We start from the raw sequence: 20,018 nt of genomic DNA on the forward strand, positions 1-20,018 counted from the left end.
TACATACATCTGGGCTTCAGATGAAAGACTTCTAGGGAGATTGACTCGTGTATAGGCCGAAATGTTCCACATTTAGAAATTCAGCAGCAGAACATGCTCTTCAGTAGCTTTTTGCAGCTTTTCTGGAGTTCTTATTATAGTTCAAAAGGAGTCTAAATACTGCCAAATTTATCAAAGTTTAAGCTTTTTTAGGATATAATCTACTTGATTGGATGTGTACAATGACTCTGTGTGTATGTGCATGCATATACACACAGGAAAATACTGGGAAAGGGCCCCCACTTTTCTTATTTCCCCCCTCTGTTTTTGTATCTGTCCTGTTCTAAAACCTGCTAGATGCTATGCAATTTGTGGCTCTCTAGAAGTTCTTTTATAGAATTTTGTAGTTGCTGAAGATGGACTAGATCAACACCTCCAAACCCCTGCACTGAGACAGGCTATGATTATTATCCCATTCCTGAAGTGTCAGTAGCAGTTGTTTGTTCATCCTTTTCTTGGAAAGAAGGAGCATACAGTCCTTGTAGGCAGTTTGTTTCAATGCTGAATAGATCTTATAGTTAAATTTCTTTCTAGAATATAGCCCGATCTCAGACGTGTTTGTTCATAGTTCATTGGGATGTACTCTAGTAATTGTGCTTAGGTGTGCAGCCTTTGGTAGCCAAGAGCATTGAATGCAGTGGGACTTACTTTCTGAGTCAGCATGCTAGATTGCATATTTCTCTGTAGTTTTAAACAATTATGTTTTCCTTCTGAGGAATATTTCCAAGGATACTTATTATAATTGTCTTCCTGGTATTCTCACTACTGAGGAGAGAAAGAGAGCTGTAGACATTGAGCTGTTTGCTGCCACAAAATCAGCATAGTTGCTTCGATTCACAACGTTTCTGCTTTAATAGATACAAGTATTCAGAAGGAGATGCATCATTGCTTTGAGGAGAATGGGCTGCTGGAGAACAGAATCTGCTTGTTCTAAGTTGTGTGCATGGAACAGATTTTGGTTTCCTGGAGGTCAGATTGTTGAAGGTGATTGATTCTGTTCTGAAGGTGATACCAGTAATCTCTTCCCTAAGTATCGCAAAGGCATACTGATAAAAATGTCTGTGTTGTAGACTTCAGCACTCGAGGAGAAAAGCTACTAGTGTTCAGTCCAATGCTGGTCAACCCAGTTCGGCGTGCAGGAAATCACAGAATGGAGACAGGGCTGTAGCCAGGACATATCCCATGCTGTCTTCTCTCTTGAGAAACAAACATGTAGGAAATCCTATATTGCAGCCTGAAACATACAAAAAAATCCTACATGTAAACTCTTTTTTTCCTTACAGAATGCACAGAAGCAGAGCAAGATGGTCCCAAGTACACTTTCCAATGGCTAAACATATTAGATGATGGTGTGAGATCCATGCCTGGATCCACTGAGTAGATGCTGTTCCTCCATCCCATTCATATCTTTCACAGGATGGTGTCTTTAAAAAGCTTATTTGATACTCCCTCCTTTGCTGATGAGATTTATAGAATCCCCTTACCTGTCTCAAACTTTCCTCCGTAGTTACCAATTGGCTTCAGATATAAGCCTACCATCCCTTTTCACTGCTTCTTGGTCTTCACAAGGCCTTTCTGTACTAGGCTGCGATAAAGCTCCTGGATATAGGTGTAGATACATTTTGCATCAGGGACACTCATGTGCACCATATCCTCCACATCCAAAAGCTGGGCACAGTCTGCGAGCTTCCTGGGAGGAGGTTGTAAAAAAGAAGTCAGGTTAGTTTTGATACCTTTCTAAGCCTTGTTGAGACTGCAAGTCACCTCTGGGATGTAGTTCTCCACACAAAAATAGATCTAGCACAGAAAGGATGGGGTGCCAGCTAATCATAATAGATTATAATACTCAAATAATCATAATACTCAAAGGAAGCGATATCTTGCCTTTTGAGGCTTGCTTGATTCTCTTATTTTATTTGTAAAAGGTCATGAATTATATCTTGTTCCTCAAGTGGACAACAAAGGTAAGGACAACTCTTCCGTACTTAGTTGAGCTCATTTACTGGAGTCCTGAGGAAGAATCAACTGATATTTGGTCACCAACAGCTGGTTTTGATTATCCTGCTATCATACATTTCCTCCTTCTAATAGCAGCTGTCTCTTCCAGTATTGGTACCTCTGCTGGCTATTCAGAGGCAATCTCATTTCCCATGAGTCTTTGAACCCTCTCCTGTCAAGGCTAGCCTAGCATCAGAAGGACAACACCAAATGTGGGTTACCGCTTTTGGCAGCAGTGCAAGTAGCACCAGGTTTTGACCTGTGTCTGATACAGTGTACACTTTAAAGAGGAGATATGTGAGTGTCCCCCAAGCATTTGGTGACAAGCAGTGGACATGAGCCAAGGAACAGTAATTGGTGTGGCTTCCTGGCATGTGCTGGCTATATTTAAAGACTCGCTTCACCCTTCCATATTTTATGTGCTTACTGCAGCAAGCACCAGAGTAGTCAGGGTGCAGTGTGAAATGTGGATCATCTTCCACCCAACCCAACCTGTCCTCATTGTTGTGCTCTCCCACGGTCTCAGGATGTGAGGAGTGCTCACTCGGCAGTGGAGAAGGCCAGGGCAAAGTTTTCTCTGCGCTTTGCTGGGTCAAGAGCAGAATAGTCAAAAGAGTCCGGGAAGAATTTGTGGATGAGGGCACAAAAGGCCATGCCGCTGCTCCAACTGGAAGAAAAGTTTTGGATATCTACGTGCTGAGAATGAGAAAGAGAAAGGTTAATGGGGAAGGGTACAGCTGCTTCATGCCCTCGTGCTTTCTGTGTCACGCAGAGAGCAGCTGCAACAGGCTTACTGCATCACATTACCATTATACATCAAGGCTGTGTCCCTCCATTCCTCCAAGCAGTTTAGGGCCCTGCACATGGAGTTCCCTCTTTAAAAAAAAACCCTTGAGAGGTAGGCTGGGCTATGAGAAAGACCCCCAGGCCACCAAATGAATTATCAAGGCTGAGTGGGGCTTTGAACACCCTACCCCACATTCTAGCACTATCCAGTGCTGTCTGTCTGAGAAGTGTGTATTTGAATCTGTTCTGAGAAAATGTGGGCATTGCTGTGGGCCTAGCATTGGCACACACAATTTTCTTTTTTGGCACACAATCATCTTTCACTTTAAAAATATTACTTTACAAGTAGGTCCCAGTTCCTAATTCTGCAGTATACAAAGTGGCATATCTGCTTAGCAATAAGTACAAAGTTCAGATAGATGACTGGAATTACTTTTAGTGTCTATCCCAGAATGCTAGAGCTAAGAAGCATTTCAAGCAATTTTTCCTTTACTTGCCAGTTAATGGGATGTTTTTAAGGCTTAGAAGCCCAGAACTGAATAATTAAAGAGGCATGCATGTTCCAATTAGCTCTGTGATTTTAATTAGAACAAAGCTAGATGTGTTGATCTTTTTTTAAGTGTGGAAGGAAACCCCAGGAATCAAACAATGTGACTGCCACTTCTGAATGGAGAGAATAACATATTTGGTTTATAGCATTTCTTTTCCCGGTTGACATTGGTTTTTTTGGTGAGATTGCATCGCTTTGATAGTCATGTGTATGTAATAACTATTTTGAGGAATTACAGAAATAAAGGGTGATAGACAAGCAGGCTGTATCATCGTAGCCAGGGGATATCCTGGTTATACTACTATAACCCAATGAATATACCATAAACTAGAAAAGACTATTACAGTGCATTCCTAAGGAGAGTTACTCCAGTCTAAGCCCATTGAAATGAATGGGCTTAGACTGGAGTAACTCTCCTTAGGAAGGCACTGTTAGTGGCATTTATAGCTAGATTCAAGTCAAATAGCATTTAAAGACCAACAAGATTGGGGGGGGTAAGGTTTTTGAGAGCCCCGTGGTGCAGAAGGTAAGCTGCAGTACTGCAGTCAAAAGCTCTGCTCACAACCTGAGTTCGATCCCATCGGAAGTCGGTTTCAGATAGCTGGGTCAAGGTTTACTCAGTCTTCCATCCTTCCAAGGTTGGTAAAATGAGCACCCAGCTTGCTGGGAGTAAAGTGTAGATGACTGGGGAATGACAAACCACCCCATAAACATAGTCTGCCTAGTAAACGTCGGGATGTGACATCACCCCATGGGTCAGTAATGACCCGGTGCTTGCACAGGGGACTACCTTTACCTTTTTAAGTTTTTGAGAGTCAGTGCACCCTTTGCCAGCTTTAGCTGTTCTTCTGCAGACCAACACAGATATCCTCTGAAACTAGTAGTATTTATGTAGCACTTTTAACATGTTCAAAGCACTTCACATATATCTTGATAAAATGAGTATTTTTCTAAAATGTGAGGTGGAGAGAATTTGGCTTGGCAGAGGTGCAAATAGAATTGGAGACTCCTGGTTCACAGCTCCATCTCTTAGCTGCACTAGCTCTCAGGAGGAAACAACATCAAATGCAAGAGCATGGGATGTGACGATAGATGAGAGGAGAGATCAATATGCTAATAATCAGTGCAGATCAAAACTCTCGAAAATATAACTAAAATGCCCCGTGGTTTGTTTTCCCATACCCCAGAGTAGCTAAGAAAGCATGCCAACAGGACAAAACCCTGTTTTGATTGACCTAGTTCCCAGGAACTGCTATACTGCTACATTCTCTGTCCAGGCTTTTGCCCTTGCTAACAACTGTGTCTACTGAGTTATCCATACTGGGAGCAGAAACATGGTAAAACCTGCTCATGGACAACAGCTGAGCCTAGAACTGGCAATGCTTGTGACATTATATAAAGCCATGCCAAAGACTCTAGAGCCAACCCAGACAAGCTGTGGACACCACGTAAATGTCAGAGTTTGCTGGTGGGTAGTATCCTAAGTTCATGATCTGGAATCTTGGATGGTAGAGCTTCTATAGCTAAAAACAGCCCGAAACTACATACATTTACTTGGAGTTTAGTGAAGTGATAATCTGAAGAGCACTTGAAGAACAGGTGTGTGCTGATCTCCTATCTTAATGGCTTATTTTGATTTTTTACCTCATAGCCTCGAGTCTTGGCCCTGCACCACTCCAACAACATGTTCTTCACGCTGTTTGCACCTCCCATCCTCCTGATATTGGGGGCAGGACCACTTGCTGCCCTTTTGGAGGGAAAGGTTGGGGATTGTGGAGGGAAATGATGAGAAAGAGAAAGATACGGGAAGATCAAAAAAAAGGATGAGGTTGATAGCTAACAAAAATGAAGAAACAAGGCATAGAATCAAAGAATCATAGAGTTGGAAGGGACCACCAGGGCCATCAAGTCCAACCCTCTGCACAATGCAGGACATTCACAACTGCCTCCCCCCTCCACACCCCTAGTGACCAGAAGATGGCCAAGATGCCCTCTCTCTCATCATCTGCCTAAGGTCACAGAATCAGCATTGCTGACAGATGGCCATCTAACCTCTTCTTAAAAACCTCCAGGGAAGGAGAGCTTACCACCTCCCGAGGAAGCCTGTTCCACTGAGGAACCGCTCTGTTAGAAAATTCTTCCTAATGTCTAGACGGAAACTCTTTTGATTTAATTTCAACCCATTGGTTCTGGTCTGACCTTCTTGAGCAACAGAAAACAACTCGGCACCCTCCTCTATATGACAGCCCTTCAAGGACTTGAACATGGTTATCATCCCCTCTCAGTCTTCTCCTCTTCAGGCTAAATATACCCAGCTTCTTCAACCTTTCCTCATAGGACTTGGTCTCCAGACCCCACACCATCTTTTTTGCCCTCCTCTGGACACGTTCCAGCTTGTCTACATCTTTCTTAAATTGTGGTGCACAGTACTCTAGTTGAGGTCTAACCAGAGCAGAGTAAAGCGATACCATCACTTTGTGTGATCTGGACACTATACTTCTGTTGATGCAGCCCAAGACTGCATTTGCCTTTTTAGTTGCAGCATTACACTGCTGACTCATGTTCAGTGTTTGGTCTACTAAGACCCCAAGATCCTTTTCACACACACAAACAAGTCTCCCCCATCCTATAATTATGCATTTGATTTTTCCTACCTAAATGCAGAACTTTACATTTGTCTTTGTTGAAGTGCATTTTATTAGTTCTAGCCCATTTCTCCAGCCTGTCAAGATCATCCTGCATCTTGGCTCTGTCTTCTACCGTATCTGCTACCCCTCCCAGTTTAGTATCATCTGCAAATTTAACAAGCATCCCCTCTATTCCTTCATCCAAATCATTTATAAAGATGTTGAACAACACAGGGCCCAGCACAGATCCCTGAGGAACTCCACTAGTCACTTCTCTCCAAGTGGACGAGGAAGCATTAACTAGCACTCTTTGGGTACGATCTGTCAACCAGTTGCAGATCCATCTAACAATAATAGGATCTAAACCACATTTTCCCAATTTGTCAACTAGAATACTATGTGGAACCTTATCAAAAACCTTACTGAAATCTAGAAAAACTATGTCTACAGCATTCCCCTGATACAGCAAGGTAGTAACTTTCTCAAAAAAGGAGATAAGATTAGTCTGACATGACTTATTCTTGAGAAACCCATGCTGGCTCTTAGTGATCAGATCCATCCTTTCTAAATGCTCAAGGATGGACTGTTTGATGATTTGTTCGAACACTTTTCCTGGTGTAGAAGTCAAGCTGATGGGTCAGTAGTTACCTGGATCCTCCTTTTTCCCCTTCTTGAAGATGGGGACAACATTTGCCCGCCTCCAATCTTCTGGCACCTCACCTGTTTGCCAAGACTTTTCAAAAATAATGGACAGAGGTTCCAAAATTACATCTGCAATTTCTTTGAGTACCCTTGGGTGCAATTCATCTGGCCCAGAGGATTTTGTTTCATTTAAAGAAACCAGGTGTTTGTGCACTACCCCAATGCCAATTCTAGGCTGCAAATCCCTTTCCTCATCACATGTTCTGTTTATGCCATGTTGAGCACCACTTCCCTCACGAGAAAAAACTGAGGAAAAGTAGGAATTGAGGAGTTCTGCCCTCTCTTCATCTCCTGTTACAATTTCACTTTCCGGTCCACGCAATGGGCTTATCTTGTTCTTACTCTTACTCTGTACATAGGAAAAGAACCCCTTTTTGTTGCATTTAGCATCTCTCGCTAGCCTAAGTTCATACTGAGCTTTAGCTTTCCTAACACTCTCCCTACAAGCACTAGTTATTTGCTTATATTCCTCTTTGGTTATAAGGCCCTCCTTCCACTTCCTAAATGAGTCTTTTTTTATTTCTCAACTCTTTAAAAAGCTGTTTATGGAGCCACCCTGACCTCTCTAGGCTCCTCCCATTTTTCCTTCCCATAGGAATGGTTTGGGATTGTGCTTTCAGTATTTTATTTTTAAGAAATGCCCACCCTTCTTGAACTCCCTTCTCCTTAAGTATTTCTGACCATGGGATTCTACCTAGCATAAGTTTGAGTTTGTTAAAATTTGCTCTTTTGAAGTCCAACCTACATGTCTGACCACGTATAGGTTTTCCTCTCCCCAAGATTGTAAATGCCAAGAGTACGTGGTCACTACTACCCAGGGTGCCTACTACTTTAACCTCATCGACCCGTTCTTCCCTGTTGGTGAGAATCAAGTCTAAGATAGCAGACCCCCTTGTCTCTTTGTCCACTTTCTGGAATAGGAAGTTGTCAGCAAGACAAGTCAGGAATTTATGTTCCTCTGAATCTCACACGGTCCACAAATTCTAAATCGATTCACTTATCCTCTAATGGCCAGCAGTGTGGAAACAGCTCTACCGGGTTAGGACCAGTGCCCATTTATTTAGCCCGATCCATACCTTTCACCACTCTTCACAAGAGACTTTGTTGTTATCTTTAGCACACATCAATCTACATATAATCCTTAACAAAGGCACCTTTTAAGACACCCTTTAACTCACCAGTATTTTTAGACTGCATATCTCCCCCACCCAAACTAGCAGCATCTAAAAGGGATACACATATGTCTGTGCACAAATGTAGTCTGATTTAATGAAACAAAAAATTCCAGAGGCATAGTCATGTTAGTCTGTTGCAGCCAAAATAACACCCTTTATTGTGGTAAAGGTTTTCATTGCCAGAGCTGAATCCCGTGTATATTTGTCATTAAGACTCGATTTTTGTTGCCTTTTCGCTGTCCCCTTTCATGTTGGCTCTGAAAGCAGCTCTTCTGCATGTCACACAGGACCCAGAAAATGAATTTTGGCCCATCACCAAAACAAAGGTTGAAGGCCAGCAGAGAAAAAGCAGTATCAGTGATCACATCACGCTGATCTAGTCATGTTTACTGGTGACAATGGCAGCCTCACCCACCCTCTCTCCCAGGCCATTAATCAGGTCCTTTCAGCAATCATCCTACTGCATTGAAATTCCTGCTAACAAACCTAGATTCACATTAACATTCTTGGCTTAAAGTTTTCCATTCACAATGATCAGCCGGAATTTCCTCCAAAATCCCAGTTTAATGAGGCAATTAATAGTGCCTCCAATATACCTCTCCCATCCTGAGACTTCCACTCCTCCTCTTAGTTGGAAATGTTTCCAGGATACAGGAACTCCCTTCTTTCTCACCTTTGGGTAATCAGGGAGCGTATCAGCCTGGACTTTTCTCCCCTTTCTTCAATACCAGGGAAAAGCCATCTTCAAGCCCCATAACCTATGCCGAAGTGTATGTTTCTGGTGGTGTCACCCCTGTGGGGTGGTACAAAAATTACATGCTGTTAGCACATGCAGCTTGCTTCCCTGGTTCTCTTTCCCTCTAGATCGCTATGTGAACTATTGCTTGTGTTGCTGCTTTGCACCACGACCACATGCATAGGCTCTGCTGGGTACTGAGGCAATGTTCAGCCTTGCAGCGCCCCTTTTGTATTAATCTTTTAGATTATTGGCTGTTCAGATATTTGTGACCCCAGAGTGAGGATCTGGAGGCAGGCCTTGAGCCTGCATGGTTAGGTAGCAATAAGCACCCCGCTTCACTCTTTTGCTCTCTTCTTTTGGCCTCCTTCTTAAGTGATACATATTGCACTGTATGTGTGTGTTTGTATGTTATTGTATGTATTGTACGGACATGGGCATCCTAGTATTTGGTACTGCTGCAAGCCTCATTTTATCACAACTTCTTGGGTGTATTATTTATTCCCCTCAATAAAGCTGTGTCTGATTACACCACGCTCGTGGTCTCAGTACTTCTTCCAAACCCGCATAAGGAGCCTTGTTACTTTGTCAAAGATCCCTCGATCACTTCTTGTATCGGTTTTTGGTTCATTTCTTTAAAGTGGGTGTTAGACTCTAACCCAGTAGCTTTTTGCAGTGAGAGGCAACAGAAGGAAGGTTTTCTTCCTTATACATGGGCCATGTTGGTGTGAAGCTGGGACCAAATGGGAAAGGTGGTCCACTCCCATGGACACTTCTGGTACATGCATCTTCCTGACCACATACAGTAACAGCATCTGATGAAGTGGGCTCTGGCTCATGAAAGCTTTTGCCATAATAAAATAATGTTGGTTATCATCCTGTGCACCTTATTTGGGACAAGTCCCATTGAATTCAGGAGCTTTACTTCCATGTACATGGAATTTAGCTGTAAAGTCTCCCATATAATTACAAACAACATAGTAATCATGAGAGGAATAAGCAATGTACACCGCAAAGCAGGTGCAAAACTCATGCTGTAGACACAGGCTCACCCTCCAAACTTCTCCACAATGGCTTTGCGAGACTGAGCTCTGGGTGGCATACGTGGCCTGGCTAGTTCCCGTCGGTCAAATGCAGGCCTCTTCTTTTTCTCCTTGGCAGTTGCTGCCCCCTCAGCCGCAGGGTGCTGCTCTTGATCCCCCATTGAGGCTGCTTCAGTGCTGGGAACCCAAAGCAAATCAGAAACAGGGATTGGGCAAGGCGTGACAGTAGGGTGACCTGCGCTCAGTCTCTTAATCCAGTGGTGCTCAAAACGTGAGCAGCAGAGGCAGATATGATTGGCAAGAGAGGTAAAAGCCCCTTCGTGACCACTTTCAATATTTCGGCTGTTTGCCCCAGGTATCATTGTGTTAGCACTCTACTGTTGATTTTTTTTTCTCTTTTAAGAGCACAGTACCATGGTCATGTTTCCACCTCGTTGATCTGTGCCCAGGTCAAAAGTGAGCATTGTTTCTTTGTTTGTTTTTCTCAGTTGTACTGAAAGTTTTCCAATTTAAATAGAAACAATTTAAATCAGCTCATTATTATGTAGTTTGAAACCTTTGTTACTAGGAGGTACTTTGGGGCTTATCACTGTTATAAACTCTCAGCCTGAAACTAGAAGGAAATCAAAAGTCTGCCCTTGTATAAAGCTCAATAAAGCACATACAAAGCACTTTGCAAGCAGTTATATTGTGAGGTGGAGCCTCACCAAAACAATATCCCAAGGATATAAATACAGAGCAAGAACTTGTTATAATGCGATAAATTTACATCAGGTAAGTGTATATACACAACAAAATCAGGTGCACAAAAATTGACAATCCAGAATGGTAATGTCCAAATGAAGCACGAAACTAGAAGGAAGCATGAAGCCACAGTTGCTGCTCATAATTTTTATCACCACAATCACTACTGAGCTTTGCATTGATGTGCATTCCTCCTTTCCCCCATGAGACTCACCTAGTAGTTTGCCCCATAGCAGTTTCTGCAGCTGTTGTGTCTGAACTGGTGCCACCTAGAGTATATTGCATAAATTTGTTTGGTTAAATATCTTACACTGGAATTAAGACTGCTTTTCACACTATGACTGTTTTGCGTTGCTAGATTCATTTTCTGCAGTCAGAGCTGAAGCAGAGAACTTACCAAATAGAGCACTTCCCATAAAAATCTGGCAATGCCCAACCTGTCAGGCTAGATCTTATTATATTTACCTGGAAGTAAATTAAGCCTCATTTGGCAAAAGTCCTAGTTTACTCTGCATTTGCCCTTTAAATTGTATTACCCCTGTTTGTTTCATCATGTAGCTGTGAGTAGTTCTGCCTCCTGTGCATAATTAATTAATATTAATTAATTCATGCCCTGACCTTGATGGGCCAAACGGGTTTGTACATAGTTGGGAGACCACCAAGGAAGTCCAGGGTTGCTGCACAGAAGCAGGCAAACCAACTCTGTTCATCTCTTGCCTTGAAAACCTTACAGGGTTGCCATAAGTCAGCTGAGACTCGATGGCACTTTCCACCATCACCAATTCAGTCATGGTGGCTATGGCACTCCTGAATGGGTCCTTAATTTCTTTTCTGGAAGGGACATTTTTAATTATTGTTTTCCCTTTGCACACAAGGTAATGTTTAATTTTCCATGATTGTAATTTCATAATTGTGCTGCTAAAATAAAAGTAATAATCACCTTGGCTGCAAAGATAAAGGCAGTAATCCCTCCCCACTCTCCCCTCCTCCAAACCTGATCAACAATCAATTCAGGAAATCCATACAAGTTAAGAGGAACTAACTGTGTGTGTGTAAAATGCAATCAAGTCACAGCTGACTTATGGCAAGAGACTAACAACAGTGGTTTGCCATTACCTGCCTCTGCATAGTGTCCCTGGTATTGCTTGGTGGTCTCCCATCCAAATACTAACCAGGGCTGACCCTGCTTAGCTTCTGAGATCTGATAGCAGCAGGCTAGCATGGGCCATCCAGGTCAGGGCGAGGAACTAATTAACCACTCGGAAAAACTGAAACTACTTTGAAACAGGAAGCAAATGTTTAAGGGATAATAGCCATTGGAAACCTCAATGGCACACTAGACAGGCTAGTACAAAACCTCAGTTTTATGTGAAATAAGTTGTCACAAAGTAGGAAAGCAACACAAAAAATGCTGGACTGCAACAATTTTGTCTATATCCTCTGTAAAAACTGAATGAATGTTGTCGTGAGAATTTTTGGTATTGAACATTAGTTTATATTAAATATTATATTTTTTATATTAAATGAGTTTGGGTTAAGAAAAACCAATTAATCTGTAGCTTATTACTCTATAACTTAGAAGCAATATGAAGACCTGACTTTTAGCTGACATCAGCTCTAATTAGGCTCTTGACCCTAAAGGGCACAGGAGCTAGTCACCCAAAGCACATTACGTGCTCCAAATCAAGGCCGTTCAAGCAGGCGGCAATGCTCACGTAGGGAGGATCCGTCAATGTTCCAAAACAATCAGATAGCAGACCCGGACACTGGAAGAATTATTATGGAACAAGATATTTCTAAACAATTTTAGTCATGATTTGTGGAAATTCATTTTCTAAAGAATGTGACAGGGAGGGGTCATTTGAGACCCTCTCCTCACGATTCAGCCCATATAAGGCTGATCCAGATGCCCAGTCTTTGTCCTTCCACGGAGAGACCACAGACCCTTTGAATGGTTGCCATCTCTGTCTCTCTCTCTGGAAGTGACCCAGGGGCCTCTGTACCTGTTTGTCTATCAGTATGTATGCGTTTGTTAAGTGCTGTCATATATATTCAGTTAAATATTGCTTTCTCCTTTGCTTCATATTCTTTTTGTAAATGCAATAAACCTATTTGCTTTACTGCTATGAATGTGTGGTCTGAGACTGTCCTAAGGACATGGTTTGTGGTTTCCTATTACACTCTCTGGCTTTGCTTGGTAAGTAGCAGGCAGAGGAGTCCAAACATTAAAGAGCTCAAGGGAGAGAATTTCAGAAATCTCCCCACAAATGTCTATTGCAGACTAAAAAAAACTAGCGTGGAAGCAACCTAAGTAAGAAACGGCATATCATTGTTCTCAGAAATCATTGTTCCCTTGTCCCACAGCTTCACTTCATTTAGAGAAATGTGAGTGAAGGCCATGAGGAAATTCTACTGGAAAGGAGCATGAAGAAGCACTGTCTCATGAACACTGGCTAGAGCATTTTGAAGGCACCACTTGCATTTTTTAGTTACACGGAGCGATCGAACTTTCTTTTCTTTTTTGACAATGAAAGCTGAGATCCTCAAGATTCAGTGCTGGTGCCAAATGCAACACCAGCTGGCATTCCATGCAATCAATCAAGAATATCAAGTCTGACTTCAATCTTCATGTAATTTGTGCTACTAACAATTACATTCTCAAGGTGCTGAATTAATTTCCCTCACCTTCCTCCAAGCTTTTGCATCCTGTGGGGCTTTCTGGACCTTCATCAGGAGAGCTTGCAGAGACTTCTGGCCAGTACTCTTCTTCATCCCCTGGCTCTGGTGAGAGAGGTTCATCTGAAGTGCTGCCTGTTCGGCCCTGTGCACCAAGCCATATTAATTGTGTCCATAAGTTGCAGGGAGTGGCATTAGTTCTTGGCTTTATTACCAATGGGTAAGCAATGCCTTTCCAGAGCACGTCTAGGCTCTGACCGGAAATCTCAAAGTTTCCCAGAAACAATTTGTACCCTGGTATCTGAGTTCTTATGATACGCAGGCAATGCTAATGTGTTTACAAAGGAACCACTTACAAGTGAAGGAGACAGAAATATGAGTCACTTATGTTTTCAGAACTGTACATGAATAAACTCCCTCTTGCAACATTTCCATTCTGCTCTCTGACTCAGAGAATAACAGCTCCTCCTGTCACATTAAAGTGAGGAGCTCTGAATGTGTGTGCGCCTTTGTGTACAATGCAGGAAAAGAACTGGCAAATATAAGCTAAATATGTGGGATAATTCAGAGAACAAGATACATAGGACTGAGGTGTATTTAGAAATGTTTTGTCTGTCTGCCTATAGATCAAAAAAGAGTTATGTATCCTGGGCAAATGAACAGGAAAGGAGGAACAAAATTGCCGTTAATGTATGGAAAGCATTAAGGGATGACACTCAGGAAAAAGACATGGAAGCGGGTATTCTGATTATAACTAGGAATACACAAGGTTCCCACCTCACTGTGTGGGATGCTGGAATTATTTTCCAAGGTGCCAGCTTTTTCTTCCTTCTGCAGTTCTTCTAGGTTTCTATAAGCTTCTTCCTTGGGCTCTGTTCCAGATACACCCACAGCCACCTTATCTTCAATCTCTGCCTGGCCTTCTTGGCTGGTTTCCCTTTCTCCCTTTACTTTCTCTGTAATTTCAGGTCCCCGTGCCTCTTCATCCCCCAAAGCTTTTGCTACTGGCTCATTTTCTGTCTTGGCATCACTCCCAGGAGCCTCAGCTTTCCCAGCCTCACTCTCTCCCTTAGCTACATCCCCAGCAGGCTCCGTTTCCCCTGGCTCTCCCTCAGCCCCATTTCCAACAGCCTCTGCTTTCCCAGCCTCACCCTCTCCCTCGGCCTCATTCCCAATAGCTTGTGCTTTCCCTGCCTCACTCTCTCCCATATTCTCTGTCTGAGCCTCTCCTGAGTCTTCTGCTTGCCCTGGGCCATTGCTGTTGTGGACCTCCTCCTGTTCATTGGTGCCCTCAACTTCCATGATGCTGTGTTCTTCTACTGTTTCAGTGGGATATGGAGCAGGTGGCCACTTGTAGCTCCAGTTCTGAAAGACACAATGCAACGAATAAAATATGGAAAACAGAATTGTAGATCAATTATTCACTCAAAAAATTGCTGCTCTCTTCCAGTGGAGCAAAAAAACCCCCCGAACTTAAAAGGTTATTCATGGACGCAAATCTAATACATAAAGCCCGATGTAGCTTGGATTACTCATGATCGCAGCATTTGACAGCGGTTGTGTCTGCCCCTGGCGTTTCAGCCCTCCCCCTGCCGACAAGCCCACTGTTGAGGCCCGCCCCCACCTCCATCACAACTCCACCCATCGCAGCTCCGTAGAGGGGAGGCATCCGAAGGAGAGGGGAAAGGAGAAGTCCTATCGGGCTCCAAACCGATCGACTCCACTTTCATGCAACCGAGTGCATGGGGAGTTCTGCCTTGGATTTGCCGCTCTCTGGATGCACATTTCCCCCATCCGAATTCTCAAAACTCAACAATAAGCCCCCAATGCAGAGTTTTGAGAATTTGGATGGGGAAAATGTGCATCTAGAGAGAGCGGCAAACCCAAGGCAAAACCTCCCCTGCGTAAACCCCTTGTCTCCCTTTCTGCTTTGACTCGGCACGGTTTCTCCCCCCCCCCTTCCAGCTTTGGATTCGTTTTCCCGTTGACTTCTGTTTTCTGCTTCTGTCTGCTTTCCTTGTTTCTCTTTTAGTTCCCCCCACCTTTTTGATGGTGTGTCCTGACTTGTTGCTTCATCCCCTTTTGAAATAGTTCTTTTTACTTCTCCCCTCCGGTGATTTACGCTCGTGCACCCTTTTTTCTTCATTCCCCCCTCTTCGTTTCCCCCTTATTTTTGCTTTCTTCATTAGGGCAGCAGCCAAAGCGCCCAGGGCTATTTATGCATGGGAGGTTTTGCCTTGGGTTTGCAACTCTTTCGATGAACATTTACCCCCTCCAAATTCTCAAAACTCAACACTAAGCTCCCATTCAGAGTTTTGAGAAGTTGGATGGGGAAAATGTGCATCTAGAGAGTGGCACTCTCCCTTCCCTTCGCAACATGCCCCCCCCAACACACACACAGGCAGGGAAAGCATGCGTAGGATGGAAAACAATAAAGGGAAACAAACAGGGAGGGGAAGCCAGTGGGGTGCCCAGTGAGCAGCGGCTTGAAAAACCAGGCAACTTGATGGAAACTACTGTAGGGATGGGGGGCAGCCCCATTGGGGGCAACGGCCACAGAGCAGCCAGTGAAGGGCCATCTCTGGCCGGCTGGAAGAGTTCTGTGGAGGTGGAATGGTGGCCTGTGATACTTGTCGGGGTGCAAAACTCCCCTTGTCCAATCACCGTTTGCGTGGGTGGGAAGTCATGGGAAAGGGAGGGGACATTTGCCTGCATGGGCGGGTAGAAGAAATCCGAAGCCAGGGAGTTTTTCATGGAGCTCCTGTAATGGAAAAGGCACAGAAAAAGCAAAGATCGCGTCAACAGAGGTTTGAGATGCTTCGGGGATGCTGCAACTTTTTAGTCCAAATCCGCAGCAGCCATGAAAAATAAAAAATTAGCTGCGATGCAACACAGCTTGGAAGCCGCAGCAAACAGCCGTGAATAAATGAACTTAGTCTCAGGTTTTTCATGCAATTGATACAACTATTGGTGTTGCCAGATTTATGAGTAACACTTGATTCTGATTGTAACTACCTTATAATAGTTTACCGCACACTTGGTAATGCAGAAGAATTCATTGTAAAAATTGTCTAAATGAAGTGACTGTATCAACTTAAAAGTATTGTGTATTTGATGTAATACATGAACAATTTACATGTGAAGTTAGATATGTGATGCTGTTCACACATGAAAGCCATCAATTGATGTAACCGTCATCAAGAGATGTACATGCACATATGAACTGAGCCATGAGGTTTTGAAAGATGAGCACTGTCATATCTTGAAAACCCAACAAGTACATACATCTCCATGCTTTGAGTTACCACACAGAGCATACCACCCAATACATGTCTGTAGCCAAGCTCTGTCACATCAAATTTCATGAGCAGGGCACAGGATTTACCTAAGGTATTCTAGAGGTTACAATATCCACCCAGTGAAAAAACAGATTGATGAGAACAGAATATAGCCAGTCAATCTTTATCTATAATTTAAAATCTGATTATTGAAACTGTGAACAGATAAGACCAATTTTTCTACAAAGCTGAGAAAAGCCCTAGGTTTGCAGAAAATTTTGAAATTTAAAACAAAATACACTGGATGGTTAACCCACCCCAATAATAGAGGAAACTATACTTTTAAGAAACAAAAGTGGCCATTGTGGAGGTTGCTAGGCTACCACACCAGTATCACCAGCCTTGAAGCCTTGGTTTCTCTCAGTAAAAGGCTAGGAGAGGGAACAGGGCCTCTTTCAGGCCTGTATTGGCCTTTGAAGGAGGAAGGAGGGAAAGCCAAGAGCTAGTGTAGTGTAGTAATTATATGGTCAGACCAGGATCTGGGAGATCCATGTTTGAATGCCTGTGCTGGCATGAAAGCTCACTGGGTGACTTTGGGTCGGTGTCAGCTAAGGCTTCCTGTTGTCCCCGGATAAAACAGAATGGTTCCTCACAGAAACTAAATGGAGTTTTAGTTCGCTCCGTCCCCCCCCATTTGCACTCTGTCTCCCGCCCAGCATCTGCACCACAATGGAGACCCGCCCGAGTAATCGCTAGTATGATACCAGGTCCCGCGGAACAATGCCGGGGAGCTCTGGAAGATCATCTAGCTATTGCACACGTTAATTTCTTGTATGCGTTTTCTTAAGTTGTTACCGGCAGTTAACTTCTGTATTGTTGCTTTGTATCTAAACTTAATCAACCTCATTGTATGTACCCTATATATGTACCAGTATTTCCCCATGCCTGTATTCTAGCCTTGTTTCTATGACTTGCTGAACTCGCTGGCTTTCTTAATAAAACTTTAAACTCGCGACTACGTCTTGAGTGAAGTCCCTTATGCAAGGAACGCAACGAGGTGCTGAGGTCTGACAGTCGGTTATACACGCTCAGTCTAACCTACCTCACAGGGTTGTTATAAGGATAAAATGGAACAGAGGATAATGATGCAAGCTGCTTTGGGTCCCCATTGTGGAGAAAGAGGGCATAAATGAATTAGATAAATAATAAATGTAGCTGAAAATGGGGGGAGATATAAAAGATAAGTTGGTGGATGGGTGGGAAGGAGAGAAAAAGCAGAGAAATGTGAGGGTATGGAGCTGCTAGGAGGGGGAAAAGAGGAAATAGTGTTCAGAGGGGAATGCAGGGGAAAGGAAGGTGCCCCCTGCAAGTCCTTGCAGCGTCCCCACGGTTCAAGTGGGCCTGGCCTGGTGGCCAAAACTGCCAGAGTTTTCCCAGGGAGAGGATGCCAGGGGAAGGGAAGGAGGAAAACTTGAAGTCAGAGGGGCAGATAACGGTAGGATGGCGCATGGATGGGAAGGTCAGAAAAAAGCAGGAAAGGGGGAGGCTCCGGGGGCTTTCGTGCAAGGAACAGGGGGAGAAAATATAATACCCCCACAAGTTCTTGCAGGTCCCTCAACGGTGTGTGGGTGTATTCCTAATAAAGACCTACTCTGTGCATCTGACAAAGGGGGTTCTAATATAGAAAAGCTAATGTTAGAATAAATATTTGTTAATCTTCAGGGTGCCACAAGGTATTATCCTAACAGTAGGCTTGTTTCTTAAAGGGGAAAGATAACAGGGATGCCCTCTACTGGTTACCATATGCTGTAACCATATTAATAAAAGCTACCATAGGGACACAGAGCCCCATGGCGTAGAGTGGTAAGCTGCAGTACTGCAGTCCAAGCTCTGCTCATGACCTGAGTTCAATCCCAACGGAAGGTTAACTCAGCCTTCCATTCTTTCGAGGTCGGTAAAATGAGGACCCAGCTTCCTGGGGGTAAAGGGAAGATGACTAGGGAAGGCACTGGCAAACCACCCCGTAAACAAAGTCTGCCTAGAAAACGTCGGAATGTGACGTCACCCCATGGGTCAGGAATGACCCAGTGCTTACACAGGGGACCTTTACCTTTTACCTTACCATAGGGTCAAACTGAGGCCCCTACTCTGTTGTAAATAGAAAATAATATACAGCAAAATATGTGAAAAGACTCTGCTCCATGCACTGGGCTGCTTTTAATGTTTTTTCTGCCACTCAGATCATGGTGTGTCTGTTTCTTCCCAAAGTATTAGAGCAGTGCTAAAGTGTTCAGCTGGAAGGAAATTTAGAATATATGAGAATTTTAGATTAGGCTGAGAAAGCTGGATAACGTCTTGCTTAAGAGACTCCTGTGGTGGCAAGGCTGCTTCTGAGTGTGTCCATCTGGGTTTGAATACTGGCAAAAGAAACTACAAGTGTATTACTCAGGAATATGTGGAGGCACAAAATACAGCTCAGTGTAGAGTCCCCAAACACATACTTTAACCTGGCCTTATGTGGAGACATGCAGAGTCACAAAGAAGGCTAAACCTATCAAGGGAATTTATACCGAGCACTACATTTAAAACCATTTAAAGTAGCATCTTATCAGAGGCAGAACATGTATCCCTTAAGGCTGGGAAGAGGGGCCAGACCCTAGCCCGTCCTTTCTTGTCACCTAGTAAATAATCTTTAAATAATCCTTGCTGACAAATGCCAGGAACAACCAATGACTCAAGCATGAAACGTGCAATAGGCAAGTAGGAAAAGAAGGGGCAGGTGAGTGGGTATGTCACCTGCTAAAAATACCCCCCGACATTTGCAATAGCAGTAGAGAGATCAGTATGCACAGAACACTTGAGCAAAAGATGGCCTTTGCTTGTGCCCTATACGAGCTTGCCAAGAGTGTCCCAGTTTTAGCAGCCCTCTATGGCCATTGGTATTCCATCCTTATAATAGGGATAAATTATAGAAAGTGCACCGTCACTTTCAGAGAAAGATCTTATGCATCAGCTAAAAAACAATGGGACAAGGAATTACTAGCTAGAACAGAAGAATGCTCTTTTTCCAGTAAAGCTTAGAGTTCGAAGACACTAAAGGTGTTCGAGTTGTATTGCCTCCTCGGTCAGCCTCTGCTATGCCAGCTGTGTTCTCTCCTTACTCCTGGTTCTTCCAATGCTGCTCAATCCCAACTTGATGACCCTTTATGTACTTCCAGCCTTATATTTCTTGCAGGCACACATTCAATTCAGTGGTTTCCTAAATCAGCAGCCTGGAACTTACTTTCTTTGTTCAAAATGACATGATGTCCCTCAGAGATGAATCAGCATCTAGGCAATGAGAATCCTACCTCTTCCCTAGATTAAAAAACCTAACAGCGCAATCCTAAACAGAGTTAGATCCTTCTAAATCTGCAGAAGTCAATGGGCTTAAAAGGATGCAATTCTACTTAGGATGGCATTGTTGGTCTCTGAGTGCTTTACTTTCCCACACATACAAACATAAGAAAAATAGCATTTCCTTGATGTGTGTGTATGGTGTGTGTGTCTGTGTATTTAGAATCTAATAGTGGCTTGAGGAGAAGGGAAGGTAGCATGGTATAGCCTATTCTCATCAGATCTCGGAAGCTAAGCGGGGTTGGTACTTGGAAGGTACAAGCAAGAC

The 20,018-nt window shown here is 43.5% G+C and overlaps 2 protein-coding genes across 2 annotated transcripts in view; both read right to left on the reverse strand.

Moving 5' to 3' along the window:
• Positions 1-20,018, reverse strand: part of SELENOH (selenoprotein H) — a 416,044-nt gene that overhangs the window by 286,621 nt on the left and 109,405 nt on the right. The gene's annotated exons all lie outside the window — the stretch shown is intronic.
• On the reverse strand, positions 1,158-14,378 carry SMTNL1 (smoothelin like 1). The gene is made up of 8 exons (XM_056850832.1): positions 13,854-14,378; positions 13,086-13,221; positions 10,615-10,669; positions 9,666-9,833; positions 5,018-5,120; positions 2,582-2,733; positions 1,524-1,729; positions 1,158-1,235 (listed from the first exon to the last, which is right to left on the reverse strand). Exons 1-7 carry the CDS (start codon positions 14,376-14,378, stop codon positions 1,585-1,587), a joined length of 1,284 nt encoding a protein of 427 aa, XP_056706810.1. The 3' UTR covers positions 1,158-1,235; positions 1,524-1,584.

The sequence above is a fragment of the Euleptes europaea genome, chromosome 6 (genome assembly GCF_029931775.1).
Source record: "Euleptes europaea isolate rEulEur1 chromosome 6, rEulEur1.hap1, whole genome shotgun sequence".
NCBI lineage: Eukaryota > Metazoa > Chordata > Lepidosauria > Squamata > Sphaerodactylidae > Euleptes > Euleptes europaea.

Bases quoted from the DNA above. Each gene is read 5' to 3' on its own strand.
- SMTNL1 (XM_056850832.1), bottom strand. From the start codon at position 14,378: ATGGAAGTTGAGGGCACCAATGAACAGGAGGAGGTCCACAACAGCAAT. The intron at 13,222-13,853 runs GTGGGAACCTTG...CTTGGTGCACAG, and splicing joins CCAGCATCCCACACAGTGAG to GGCCGAACAGGCAGCACTTC. The intron at 1,730-2,581 runs GTGAGCACTCCT...ACCTCCTCCCAG, and splicing joins CTGGCCTTCTCCACTGCCGA to GAAGCTCGCAGACTGTGCCC.